General features: G+C 45.0%; 1 protein-coding gene across 1 annotated transcript in view; it reads left to right on the top strand.

Annotated features, from left to right (window-relative positions):
* Positions 1 to 14,529, top strand: part of LOC120944433 (UDP-glucuronosyltransferase 1A9-like) — a 46,404-nt gene that overhangs the window by 23,405 nt on the left and 8,470 nt on the right. The window contains exons 4-7 of the mRNA XM_040358493.1: positions 3,432 to 3,519; positions 9,741 to 9,980; positions 11,126 to 11,290; positions 11,566 to 11,620. Of these exons, the coding sequence (XP_040214427.1) occupies positions 3,432 to 3,519; positions 9,741 to 9,980; positions 11,126 to 11,290; positions 11,566 to 11,620 (548 nt within the window). The remainder of the gene's footprint in view (positions 1 to 3,431; positions 3,520 to 9,740; positions 9,981 to 11,125; positions 11,291 to 11,565; positions 11,621 to 14,529) is intronic.

Genomic DNA, 14,529 nt, shown 5'->3' with positions numbered 1-14,529 from the left:
GGGGTTTACATCCACTTTAACCACTTACCCCCCGGAACATATTGCTGCCCAAAGACCAGAGTACTTTTTGCGATTCGGGACTGCGTCGCTTTAACAGACAATTGCGCGGTCGTGCGACGTGGCTCCCAAACAAAATTGGCGTCCTTTTTTTCCCACAAATAGAGCTTTCTTTTGGTGGTATTTGATCACCTCTGCGTTTTTTATTTTTTGCGCTATAAACAAAAATAGAGCGACAATTTTGAAAAAAATGAATATTTTTTACTTTTTGCTGTAATAAATATCCCCCAAAAATATATAAAAAAACATTTTTTTTCCTCAGTTTAGGCCGATACGTATTCTTCTACATATTTTTCGTAAAAAAAATCGCAATAAGCGTTTATTGATTGGTTTGCGCAAAAGTTATAGCGTTTACAAAATAGGGGGTATTTTTATGGCATTTTTATTAATATTTTTTTTACTAGTAATGGCGGCGATCAGCGATTTTTTTTTCGGTATTGCGACATTATGGCGGACACTTCGGACATTTTTGACACATTTTTGGGACCATTGGCATTTTTATAGCGATCAGTGCTATAAAAATGCATTCGATTACTATAAAAATGCCACTGGCAGTGAAGGGGTTAATACTAGGGGGCGGGGAAGGGGTTAAGTATGCCTGGGTGTGTTCTTACTGTGGGGGGGGGTGGCCTCACTAGGGGAAACACTGATTTTCTGTTCATACATTGTATGAACAGAAAATCAGCATTTCCCCTGCTGACAGGACCGAGAGCTGTGTGTTTACACACACAGCTCCCGTTCCCCGCTCTGTACCGAGCGATCGCGTGTGCCCGGCGGCGATCGCGCCCGCCGGGCACACGCACGGGAGTCGGGGGCGAGCGGGGGGTGCGCGCGCGCCCCTAGTGGCGGCTAAGAGGTAGGACGTCCATTTACGTGGTCTCGCCTAGGAGAGCCACCTTGTGGACGTATAATGACGGTGCGGCGACGGCAAGTGGTTAAAACAAAACAAAGTTTTGCTTTTAGTTCTACTTGAAGTGAATACAATTTTTTTTTATTGATCTTTTAAAAAATAAATGAGCGTATGTTAATGAAAGTACATCCCGCATTGTACATAAAGGGCCAGATCCACAAAAGGGATACGCAGGCGTATCTACTGATACGCCGTCGTATCCCTGTTTCTATCTATGCGGCTGATTCATAGAATCAGTTACGCATAGATATTCCTAAGATCCGGCAGGTGTAATAGTTTTACACTGTCGGATCTTAGGATGCAGTACCTCGGCCGCCGCTGGGGGCATTTCTCGTTGAAATTCCGCGTCGGGTATGCAAATTAGCACTTACGGAGATCCACAAAGCTTTTTCCCTTCGTTTTTTTTCTGTAAGTGTTAGTTTGCCGTCGCAAAATTAGGGCTGCTTTTACAAAGTGTAAACTTAGTACACCATGTAAAAGTAGACCCTTCTTTCCCGCGTCGCTGTCAATTTTAAAAAAAAATTTTTTTTTTTCCCGCCGCAACTCTTTTTTTTTCTTTTACACCCGTCGCGATTCTCAAAACTCGGCGCAACGTAAACCTGCGCAAAGCACGTCGGGAAAATAGCGTCGGGAGCATGCGCAGTACGTCCGGAGCGGGAGCGCGCCTAATTTAAATGGGACTCGCCCCATTAGATTGGGCACGCCTTGCGCCGGACGGATTTAAGTTACACAGCTGCAAATTTCTAGGTAAGTGCTTTGTGGATCGGGCACTTAGGAAGAAATTTTGCGGCAGTGTAACTTAAATAGGAACATTTAAGTTAAGCCCGCTGGCTGTGGATCTGGCCCAAAGAGCCTATTCAGTTTGTATCCATTCAGGCTGCATGTTGCACCTCACTGTTGTTGGTAGATTGTACAATTAGATTGTAATGTATATAGTCAGCTTTAGGGCCCTTTCACATCTTTGAATTCTGCAAACATGCAGATTAATTTTGAATATCAGCCCAACCCAGTGGCGGCTGGTGCTCAAAATTTTTGGGGGGGCGATTAAAAAAACAAAAAAAAAAAGAAAAATATTGCAGCCTCACTGTGCCCATCAAAAGCAGCCACTGTGCCCATCAAAGGCAGCCACTGTGCCCGTCAAAGGCAGCCACTGTGCCCGTCAAATGCAGCCACTGTGCCCGTCAAATGCAGCCACTGTGCCCGTCAAATGCAGCCACTGTGCCCATCAAATGCAGCCACTGTGCCATCAATTGTCGCCACTGTGCCATCGATCGTCGCCACTTGCCATCAATTGTCACCACTATGCCATGCCATCAAATGCAGCCACTGTGCCATGCCATCAAACGCAGCCACTGTGCCATCATTTATCGCCACTATGCCCATCAATTGTCACCACTGTGCCATGCCATCAAATGCAGCCACTGTGCCATCAATTGTCGCCACTGTGCCATCAATTGTCGCCACTGTGCCATCAATTGTCACCACTGTGCCCATCAATTGTCACCACTGTGCCATGCTAAACGCAGCCACTGTGCCATCAAACGCAGCCACTGTGCCATCAATTGTTACCACTGTGCCCATCAATTGTCCCCACTGTGCCCATCAATTGTCGCCACTGTGCCCATCAATTGTCACCACTGTGCCATCAATTGTCTCCACTGTGCCCAGCAATTGTCTCCACTGTGCCCAGCAATTGTAGCCACTATGCCCAGCAATTTTCGCCACTGTGCCCAGCAATTTTAGCCACTGCGCCCATTAATTGTCACCACTGTGCCCATCAATTTTCGCCACTGTTCCCTGTAAAATGCTGCCACTGTGCCCTGTAAAATGCCCCCCCCCCGCCTGGTACTTACCTTTCTGGGGTCAGCCATCCTGCTTCTACCATCCCTCAATGTCTTCTCCCGTCCTTGATGACGCTTCAGCCAATCATGTTACCGGTAACCAGAACCGCTGGCTCCGATAGGCACTTCCACAGCCAACCAGCTGCCGTTATTCAGATGACCGGCGGCAGAGGCAATACATAGATTCATGCAATGCATGAATCTATGTATTGTATACAGTGGCGGTGCGAGAGGGGGTGGCGCTCCGGCGCCCTCTATGGACGCACTGCCACTGGCCCAACCTCAACAAGACATGTGCATGTGAACTGTCTGTGCAATATGTTGCGGTGTGTTAAAAATAATAGCAGGTCTTATTTTTCGTGCTTTGAGTTGGGTTGCTAGTCCTTTAAAATTAATGTAATTAAAATGAATGCCTTAATGCAGTGCATCTTAATAAGTGAAATTGCATTAACCTGTGTGTATTAATGTAGTGCATTATAAGAATGGGCCTTTCCGAGTTTCCTGTTGCTGGAAATGAAAATGGATTAGAGTTAAATAAAGTAGCTGTAAATTATCACATCTTATCATTACCATATCATTTCTATATATGAATAAATCACAAATTTATTGTGTTCTCCTTTCAGGTTATATGGAGGTATACAGGGCAGGTGCCCATAAATCTGGGTGAAAACACCCACCTAGTGAAATGGCTGCCACAGAATGACCTGTTGGGTAAGTTTTTGACATGCTTTGAAGTAATTACTACTGTAGCAGGGTCCCGGGCCTCCAGAGGCCTAATGGTGACCTCAAGAGTTAGGAAGAGTTGACATCCTTCCTTGTAAAGTGGGTTAACAGGCATGGTGGATATAATGCAAGATGAAATGATGGGCGCCAGTCACTTTTTGAATGCGAACAAGACATTTATTATCTCTTAACAAGAACTGTGGGAGAGTGGGTTAGGGCCAGGACACCCTTAGGTAGATGCCATGGTAATTGGCAGACTCAGAGACACTATAGGTAGACCGCTATACAGGGAAAGGCCCCAGCCAGATGCCATGTCTGTATAGGTAGGACAGTCACTAGACTTCCAGATCCCAGCCGTCACTGGATCTCCTGAGCTCTTCCACAGCAAACCCTCTGTATACTCCTCAAGCGTCACCCCCGCTAACCTGCTGGGTCCCTGGCTTGGCACTCACTGAAGCTTTCCCACTTCTTCAAAAAATGGCCTGATCATCAGCGGATGACGTCACCAGCGGCTCTCCACGTCCTCACGCGTATCGTGACAGCCAAACGTCACTTAATCATGATTAAGTGACGTTTGGCTGTCACGGTGACGTCATCCGCTCGCGGCCGCAGAGCGGAGACACAAGAATACTACACGCTGTTTATCGTCAGATGTTTGTGAGTGATACTTTGTTTTTTATGTAATAAATCCTAAAGATTTTATACTATGGAGGCTTCCCTTCCCTTATTTTTTATTGGAGAGACATCGTTTTGACCCTTGTGAAGCCGTGATATATGGGAGTGAATCAGCAGGCTGACTGTGGGACCTTATACATACAGGCTTTACTAAAAGCCCTCCTAAGGTAAGGGGCTGGAACACACTGTTTGCCAGACACTGGGGGAAGCCCTAACGGTGGTATCTACAAGCACTTATGCATGATCAGCATCAAGCACTGAAGGATTGATTGGAGCACTTTTTTTCACTTTAGAATATTATTGTTTGGAATCTCTGTGGACTGCAAATTCATTTTTTGTGCACTGGACACATTCTTTGAACACTGCACTGTTATTTGGAATCATTATTGACCAACCCATTTTCTTACACTCTTTAAAAAAAATTTGGTCACGCCCACTTGCGCATGTTATATATTTTTATATTTTCTATTTTTTTGCACGGATTGTTTTTCTCATTGATGGACTCTTTGTTCAGTATTACACTGATTTTTATATTTTACTTTTTTATTATGCACTTTTAAATTGGATGAATCACTATTGGGATTTTCACTCATTTGATTGTATTATCATCATGCATGGTGATTGTCTATGTTCATTGTGCTGAGGTTGGCACATTTGGTTACCTTATTTAGGGATTCAGTATTTACCACTCTCATTACCTTCCACATTAATTCTTAGGCCCCATACACACGATAGAATCCATCCGCAGATAAATCCCAGCAAATGGGTTTCTGCGGATAGATCCTATGGTGTGTACACGCCAGCGGATCTTTTTCCGCGGATAAATCTCCCCTGGGATGGATTCCAGCAGATCGAATATTCGCTGACATGCACAACAAATCCATCTGCTGGAATCCATCCCAACGGATGGATCCGCTCGTCTGTACAGACTCACCGGATCCATCCGTCCAAAGGGATTCCCCGCACGCGTCGTAATGATTTGACGCATGCGTGGAATTCCTTATATGACAGCGTCGCGCCCGTCGCCGCGTCATAATCGCGGCGACGACACGTCATCGCCAGAGGATTTCCGCGCGGATTTCAATGCGATGGTGTGTACACTCCATCGCATAGAAATCTGCGGAAATCTTTGAGAGGATTTATTCGTGGAAACGGTCCGCTGGACCGTATCCGCGGATAAATTCTCTCGTGTGTATGGGTCCTTAGTGTTGGGTGGTATTCCTTGACGTCATTTTGAGTGGAACATTTATTTATTTTCCCACAGCAGGTGATGGCTCTGACCGATTAGCCTTCTGGATTTATACATTTGCTGTGTGGATATATTCTTATCATTTAGATTTTTATTAATTGTGTTGGTAAGCGCCATTACATCCACCCTTGTTTCATATATTGTCGGTGCGTGAGCACTATTAGTCGTGGCTGCTGCTTATTAGTGATATTGTTATATTTTTTTAGCCTAGTTGCCCGTGGTTAGGTAGATTTGCGCATTAGTTCCCCCCTTTTTACAATTTTGTTTGGGAGCCATGTCGCACGACCGCGCAAATGTCAGTTAAAGCGCCGGAAGCTGAAATTTCGCCTGGTAACGAAGGGGGTTTATGTGCCCAGTAAGCAAGTGGTTAAAAGATTTGGGGAGCATCAAAATTCAGTATTGTAAAGGAAACAAATTAAATGTAACCAAGAAATGATCAAGCTTCAAAAGTAGTGTAAAGCATATACATGGAAAATGCAATGAAATATCTGTCTAATATATGGAGCCCCTCTCATTTTCTTTACAAAAGATCCATGATATTCACATAAAGAAAGTGAATATTTCTGTTTTTGTGTGAAAATATCATATCAATAAAATGATGTGTCTATGCAAGATTCAGTTGATTTGTGCACCAATACTATGGGGAAACTATAAAATGATCCTTTGTTGTGGGACTGTGCCCCCACAGCAAGGGATAATTGCTTGTTTAAAGCGGAGGTTCACCCAGATAACATTTTTATCAGAGCAACTTCTTTAGACTTGTAACCTGTACAGTCCGCAATTTTTTTTCTTTTTTAGGCTGTACATACCGTATAATGTATATTTCCAATCTGGCTTCCAGGTACTTCTCCCCGCGGGAGTAGGCGTTTCTATTCTGAGGAGGCATGTCATCTGGGAGGACGCCCAGATGATTAACGTCTTTCAGCAAAAAGTTCCCCCCGGCAGTTAAGGCCCCGCCCCCCTGTATTGCGTAGGCGTGTCCGAGTCATGGCGTTTCCGAAAGAAGCCGAACATGCAGAGCTGCTAGTCGGCTCTATATGGCGCCTGCGGCTCTATACGGCGCCTGCGCCGTATAGAGCCGACTAGCAGCTCTGCATGTTTGGCTTCTTTCGGAAACGCTGTGACTCGGACGCGCCTATGCAATATGGGGGGCGGGGCCTAAATAAGCCTTAAGAAGTTGCTCTGATAAAAATGTTATTTGGGTGAACCTCCGCTTTAAGGGACACAAAAAAAAACAGATTTTTTTTGCTTTATTTACTGGGCTTTAAAGTATAACAAAACTTTTTTCTAGTGAGGGGAGACAGTTTTTTCTACTGCTACCTGTGTCCCCATTGGGGAGCGTTATCTTTTCTATTTATCATATTTACCATTATCACTGAAAGGTAAAGTAAAAGAAAATACATAATGTTTGGTTGTTACCAGAACAGGAATAGAGGCAAAATCATCCAAGAAGGGCACTAGTTCAGGTGACCCTGGTGACAACCAAGGATTTCCTCTCTTTTGTGGGATTTACTCTCACTTCCTGTTTTGGCTATGGTACAGGAAGTGAGGGAAAATCCCCCAATGGGACACAGCTGGCAAATACGGATATAAGCCTCCCTTACTTTATTTAAAGTGGATGTAAACCCCCCAAAAAAAATTCATCTGTGCCCAGTCTTGCCACACAGAGTTAATCCAGCGCTGAGCAATCCTCTTTTAAAGCGGATGTTCCGCCCAAAAAAAATATTAAAAGCCAGCAGCTACAAATACTGCAGCTGCTGACTTTTAACATTAGGACACTTACCTGTCCTGGAGTCCAGCGCCGTCCGCAGCAGAGGACAAGCGATCGCTCGTCACCCTGCTGCTCCCCCCTCCATCCACGCTGAGGGAACCAGGAAGTGAAGCGCTCCGGCTTCACTGCCCGGTTCCCTACGGCGCATGCGCGAGTCGCGCTGCGCCCGCCGATTGGCTCCCGCTGTGTGCTGGGAGCCGAGTGTTCCCAGCACACAACGGGGGGGGGGGGGGGACGGGATGTTACGCAATGCCCGTCTTTTGCCTGTGAATGCCGGGCCGGAAGTGGGTGCAAATACCTGTTTTAGACAGGTATCTGCACCCCCCTCCCCCCTGAAAGGTGTCAAATGTGACACCGGAGGGGAGGAGGGTGCCGATCAGCGCGACTTCACTTTAGGGTGGAGAACCGCTTTAATGTTCAGTGAAAATTAACAGAATTCCAGATAAAAACTTGCCAAATTATAAACTCCGTTTCTCTGTTCTTGCTTTGTGTTACAGGTTATTTACATATCTAGAGCTTGGACATGTTTATCATATGTTATGTTATGTTTATCATAATATGAGGTGATCCAAAGTTCATTGTATATTACCAGGATCTGTAAATAACCTGTAACACAAAGCAAGAACAGAGAAACGGACTTTATAATTTGGCAAGTTTTTATCTGGAATTCTGTTAATTTTCACTGAACATTAAAAGAGGATTGCTCAGCGCTGGATTAACTCTGTGTGGCAAGACTGGGCACAGATGATAGGAAATCTTATACTCTACATTGTGACATCAAAAAAAAAATAATAATTTTGGGGGTTTACATCCACTTTAAAACAAAACAAAGTTTTGCTTTTAGTTCTACTTGATGTGAATACAATTTTTTTTTTTATTGATCTTTTAAAAAATAAATTAGCGTATGTTAATGAAAGTACATCCCGCATTGTACATAAAGGGCCAGATCCACAAAAGGGATACGCAGGCGTATCTACTGATACGCCGTCGTATCCCTGTTTCTATCTATGCGGCTGATTCATAGAATCAGTTACGCATAGATATTCCTAAGATCCGGCAGGTGTAATAGTTTTACACTGTCGGATCTTAGGATGCAGTACCTCGGCCGCCGCTGGGGGCATTTCTCGTCGAAATTCCGTGTCGGGTATGCAAATTAGCACTTACGGAGATCCACGAAGCCTTTTCCCTTCGTTTTTTTTCCGTAAGTGTTAGTTTGCCGTCGCAAAATTAGGGCTGCTTTTACAAAGTGTAAACTTAGTACACCATGTAAAAGTAGACCCTTCTTTCCCGCGTCGCTGTCAAATTTCTTTAAATTTTTTTTTTTTTTCCCGCCGCAACTCTTTTTTTTTTGTTTTACACCCGTCGCGATTCTCAAAACTCGGCGCAACGTAAATCCGCGCAAAGCACATCGGGAAAATAGCGTCGGGAGCATGCGCAGTACGTCCGGCACGGGAGCGCGCCTAATTTAAATGGGACTCGCCCCATTAGATTGGGCACGCCTTGCGCCGGACGGATTTAAGTTACACAGCTGCAAATTTCTAGGTAAGTGCTTTGTGGATCGGGCACTTAGGAAGAAATTTTGCGGCAGTGTAACTTAAATAGGAACATTTAAGTTAAGCCCGCTGGCTGTGGATATGGCCCAAAGAGCCTATTCAGTTTGTATCCATTCAGGCTGCCTGTTGCACCTCACTGTTGTTGGTAGATTGTACAATTAGATTGTACTGTATATAGTCAGCTTTAGGGCCCATTCACATGGCGATTAAAAAAACGAAAAAAAAAAGAAAAATATTGCAGCCTCACTGTGCCCATCAATTGCAACCACTGTGCCCATCAAAGGCAGCCACTGTGCCCGTCAAATGCAGCCACTGTGCCCATCAAATGCAGCCACTGTGCCATCAATTGTCGCCACTGTGCCATCGATCGTCGCCACTTGCCATCAATTGTCGCCACTATGCCATGCCATCAAATGCAGCCACTGTGCCATGCCATCAAACGCAGCCACTGTGCCATCATTTATCGCCACTATGCCCATCAATTGTCACCACTGTGCCATGCCATCAAACGCAGCCACTGTGCCATCAATTGTCGCCACTGTGCCATCAATTGTCGCCACTGTGCCATCAATTGTCACCACTGTGCCATCAATTGTCACCACTGTGCCCATCAATTGTCACCACTGTGCCATGCTAAACGCAGCCACTGTGCCATCAAACGCAGCCACTGTGCCATCAATTGTTACCACTGTGCCCATCAATTGTCGCCACTGTGCCCATCAATTGTCACCACTGTGCCATCAATTGTTGCCACTGTGCCCAGCAATTGTCGCCACTGTGCCCAGCAATTGTCGCCACTGTGCCCAGCAATTGTAGCCACTATGCCCAGCAATAGCAGGTCTTATTTTTCGTGCTTTGAGTTGGGTTGCTAGTCCTTTAAAATGAATGTAATTAAAATTAATGCCTTAATGCAGTGCATCTTAATAAGTGAAATTGCATTAACCTGTGTGTATTAATGTAGTGTATTATAAGAATGGGCCTTCCGAGTTTCCTGTTGCTGGAAATGAAAATGGATTAGAGTTAAATAAAGTAGCTGTAAATTATCACACCTTATCATTACCATATCATTTCTATATATGGATAAATCACAAATTTATTGTGTTCTCCTTTCAGGTTATATGGAGGTATACAGGGCAGGTGCCCTTAAATCTGGGTGAAAACACCCACCTAGTGAAATGGCTGCCACAGAATGACCTGTTGGGTAAGTTTTTGACATGCTTTGAAGTAATTACTACTGTAGCAGGGTCCCGGGCATCCAGAGGCCTAATGGTGACCTCAAGAGTTAGGAAGAGTTGACATCCTTCCTTGTAAAGTGGGTTAACGGGCATGGTGGGTATAATGCAAGATGAAATGATGGGCGCCAGTCACTTTTTAAATGCGAACAAGACATTTATTATCTCTTAACAAGAACTGTGGGAGAGTGGGTTAGGGCCAGGACACCCTTAGGTAGATGCCATGGTAATTGGCAGACTCAGAGACACTATAGGTAGACCGCTATACAGGGAAAGGCCCCAGCCAGATGCCATGTCTGTATAGGTAGGACAGTCACTAGACTTCCAGATCCCAGCCGTCACTGGATCTCCTGAGCTCTTCCACAGCAAACCCTCTGTATACTCCTCAAGCGTCACCCCCGCTAACCTGCTGGGTCCCTGGCTTGGCACTCGCTAAAGCTTTCCCACTTTTTCAAAAAATGGCCTGATCATTAAAGGAGTTGTAAAGTTTCCCAGTCTTTCAACTTAATGCATCCTATGCATTAAGGTGAAAAAACATCCAATGCTTACAAGCCCCCCGGCCCCCCTGTTTACTTACCTGAGCCCTCGAAAGTCCTGCGCCGTGAACGTGCTGGATTTTCGGCCCGGTCTTCTTGGCTGTTCATTGGATGATTGATAGCAGCGCAGCCATTGGCTCCTGCTGCTGTTAATCAAAACAATGATGCGACGTGCCGGGGGGCAGGGCCAAGTGATACACCAGGCAGCTATGGCCGCCACTGTATCACACGGGTGTGCCTCCTTGGGTGAGCTCTTCCCAGAAGGGGGTTAGCTCTTGCGGGGAGGAGCCAAGACAGCCGCAGAGGGACCCCAGAAGACGTGGATCAGGGCCACTCTGTGCAAAATGAACTGCACAGTGGAGGTAAGTATGACATGTTTGTTATTTAAAAAACAAAAACAAACCTTTACTAACCCTTTAAAGGGGGTCAAATCTTCCAGAGCTCAAGTGACTAAAGATGGCTGCTGCATTCATACACAAGAAACTGTTCAACTTAACTCTTTTTCACAATACAATAATACAGCAACAACAAAAGAAGCAGAAAAGTTCCTCAGCAACCATGTTTTGTATTTTTTTCAGCTCATCCAAAGGCCCGTGCCTTTATCACTCATGCGGGTTCACATGGAATCTATGAAGGTATTTGTAATGCAGTCCCCATGGTCATGTTACCGCTCTTTGGTGACCAAATGGACAACGCTAAGAGGATTGAATCTCGAGGAGCGGGAATCACACTCAATGTCTTAGGCCCCGTACACACGGCCGAGGAACTCGACGTGCTTGGCACGTCGAGTTCCTCGTCGAGTTTTGGGATGAAGCCGCCGAGGAGCTCGGCGGGCCGCCTTCTCCCATAGAACAACGAGAAAATAGAGAACATGTTCTCTATTTTCTCGTCGAGCTCCTCGGCGGCTCCATCGAGCCAAAACTGTACAGACGACAGAGTTTCTCGGCAGAATCCGGGTTTTGACCGAGTTTCTCGGTGAATTCTGCCGAGAAACTCTGTCGTGTGTACGGGGCCTCAGACCTGATACCTGAAGATCTTAGCAATGCTCTGACATCTGTGATAAACAATTCAAGGTATGAATGAAAAATGTATATTTGCTTCATTTCTATCTTCATAGACCCGGATTCACAAAGACTTACGCCGACGTATCTACCGATACGCTGTCGTAAGTCCAAATGAGCGCCGTCGTATCTATGCGCCGATTCTTTAAATGAGATACGCCTGAATTTTGCCAAGATACTACCGACGTAAGTCTCCTACGCCGTCGTATCTTGGGTGCATATTTACGCTGGCCGCTAAAGGCGCTTCCGTTGATTTACGCGTCGAATATGTAAATGAGCAAGATACGCCGATTCACGAACGTACTGTAATCTACGTCGTTTACGTAAGGCGTTTTTCCGGCGTAAAGTTAAACCACTAAAAAGCTGGTCTAAGTCGTTTAGGGTATGGACGTCAGAACTGACGTCGGATTTTACATCGTTTACGTGAATGGGGCTGGGCGTAAGTTACGTTCACGTCGTACGCATTAAGCCGTCGGATCTTAGGGAGTATTTGCGACGTGATTCTGAGCATGCGCGCACATGCGCCGTTCGTTCGGCCATGCATTTACATGGGGTCACGCTTCATTATAATACTATACGCCCACTGCCTTGCTACTTTGAATTAGGCGGGCTTACGCCGGCCATTTTATGTTACGCCGGCGCAAGAAAGGGAGCAAGTGCTTTGTGAATACAGTACGAGCCTCTCTATGTTACGTCGGCGTAGCGCATATCAGATGCGCTACGCCGATTTAAAGATACGCCGATCTCTCTGAATCTGGCCCATAGTCTGCAGTAATGAAATCAGACTGGATTCAAGAAAGTAAAGCAGATTGTAAGTACAGGTTTATTAAAAAAATTATGTTACCACAGAGTTTAAAGCCCAGTTCAACTATTAGTTCAAATCAACTACATAAATTCCAGATGCATCAAAACAAAAAGTGTTCAGTCGTTAGCCTCGTACACACCATCCGATTGTTGGAAGGGGATTGTCTGTTGACAGACTGTTGTCCTAAAATCTGACCGTTAGTACGCTCCTTCTGACAATTGTTGTCCAACTTTCTGCCAACCGCCACCTTGCAGCTCCGCTCCGTACAGCACATGTCCAGACATTTAGCTAGATTCAGGTAGAGTTAGGTCGGTGTATCAGTAGATACGCCGACCTAACTCGGAATCTACGCCGACCTAAGTTTAAGTGTATTCTCAAACAGAGATACACTTAAACCTAGCTAAGATAAAGGGATTTTTAACCTGCCTGGCGGTGTTCCCGAGTCTGACTCGGGGTTAGATTTTCCTGCTGAGAGCGGTAACCCCGAGTCAGACTCGGGCTTGCCTCGCTAGATCCACAGGCAAAGTTACTTACCTTGTCCCTGGATCCAGCGATGCCACCGCGCTGTGTGAGCGAGCGGGACCTCGCTCGATTCACACAGTGCCTCCGTGTGACGCCGATCTCCGTTCCCTGCGACGTTACGACGCACGGGGACGGAGAACGGCGCCAAATTTAAAAAAGTAAACAAACACTATACATACAGTATACTGTAATCTTATAGATTACAGTACTGTATGTACAAAAAACACACCCCCCTTGTCCCTAGTGGTCTGTCCTGTGTCATGCATGTCATTTTATATAATAAAAACGTTTCTTTCTCCCTGCAAACTGTAGATTGTCCATAGCAACCAAAAGTGTCCCTTTATGTCAAAAATAGTTTTAGATCAGCTAGAAAACAGCGATAATAAATTATAATCACTTGCAGAATTGTGTCATAGCGATTTGTGGGGAAATTCGTCATAAAAAAAAAAAAGAAATGACAGCGACAATTCTGCAACTGAGCAAATTTCAGTGATTTTGATTTGATTACATTATTGAATAATTTTTATTATAATTATATTATTATTTGTTATAATTATTTATAATTATTTATTATATTATAATTTATAATTTTGTTTTTAAAAAAATGTCATACCCGGGATGCCTATTAGAAGCTTGTTTGGTCAGATTTAAGTGAGTTATTTCTAAAAATGACAGACCTACAATATAAAACGCCAAATTTCCTTGCAAATAATGGTACCGCTTTCAGCATGTTTTTTCTGAAAGAATCATACCGCCAGGGAGGTTAATACAGCTTACCTGTAAAATCCTTTTCTTGGAGTACATCACGGGACACAGAGCAGCATATTCATTACTATGTGGGTTATATGGAGTACCTTCAGGTGATGGACACTGGCAATCTCAAACAGGAAGTGCCCCTCCCTATATAACCCCCTCCCATAGGAGGAGTACCTCAGTTTTGTAGCAAGCAGTATGCCTCCCAAAATGGTCCCCATAAGAGGGGTGGGAGCTCTGTGTCCCGTGATGTACTCCAAGAAAAGGATTTTACAGGTAAGCTGTATTAAAAATCCCTTTTTCTTTCTCGTACATCACGGGACACAGAGCAGCATATTCATTACTATGTGGGATGTCCCAAAGCAATGCTTACAATGAGGGGAGGGAGACATCTTCCCAAGACAAAAGGATTTAATTTAGAGATATACTTAAATCATAATAAATCCAACTTAGTTGAGAAAAAAATAATTTTAAATTTTACTCAAAGGGGAGCCCCCGGAATCCGAGGGTCTCAAACTGCAGCCCGCAGCACTGCCTGCCCAAAGGCTGTATCAGTATTCCTTCTTACGTCCAACTGGTAGAACTTTGTAAACGTGTGGACAGAAGACCAGGTTGCCGCCTTGCAAACTTGAGCCATAGAGATCTGGTGGTGTGCTGCCCAGGAGGCGCCCATGGCCCTAGTAGAATGAGCCTTTAATGATAACGGAGGAGGCAACCCCTTCAAGCCGTAGGCCTGAGTGATTAACTGTTTAATCCACCTCGAGATGGTGGATTTTGCAGCTGCCTGCCCCTTTTTGGGCCCATCCGGTAAAATGAACAACACATCTGTTTTCCGGATCTT

This window comes from Rana temporaria, chromosome 6, assembly GCF_905171775.1.
Source record: "Rana temporaria chromosome 6, aRanTem1.1, whole genome shotgun sequence".
Classification (NCBI taxonomy): domain Eukaryota; kingdom Metazoa; phylum Chordata; class Amphibia; order Anura; family Ranidae; genus Rana; species Rana temporaria.
Note: the sequence above shows the minus strand (reverse complement) of the source record. Positions and strands in the feature narration are given on the sequence as shown.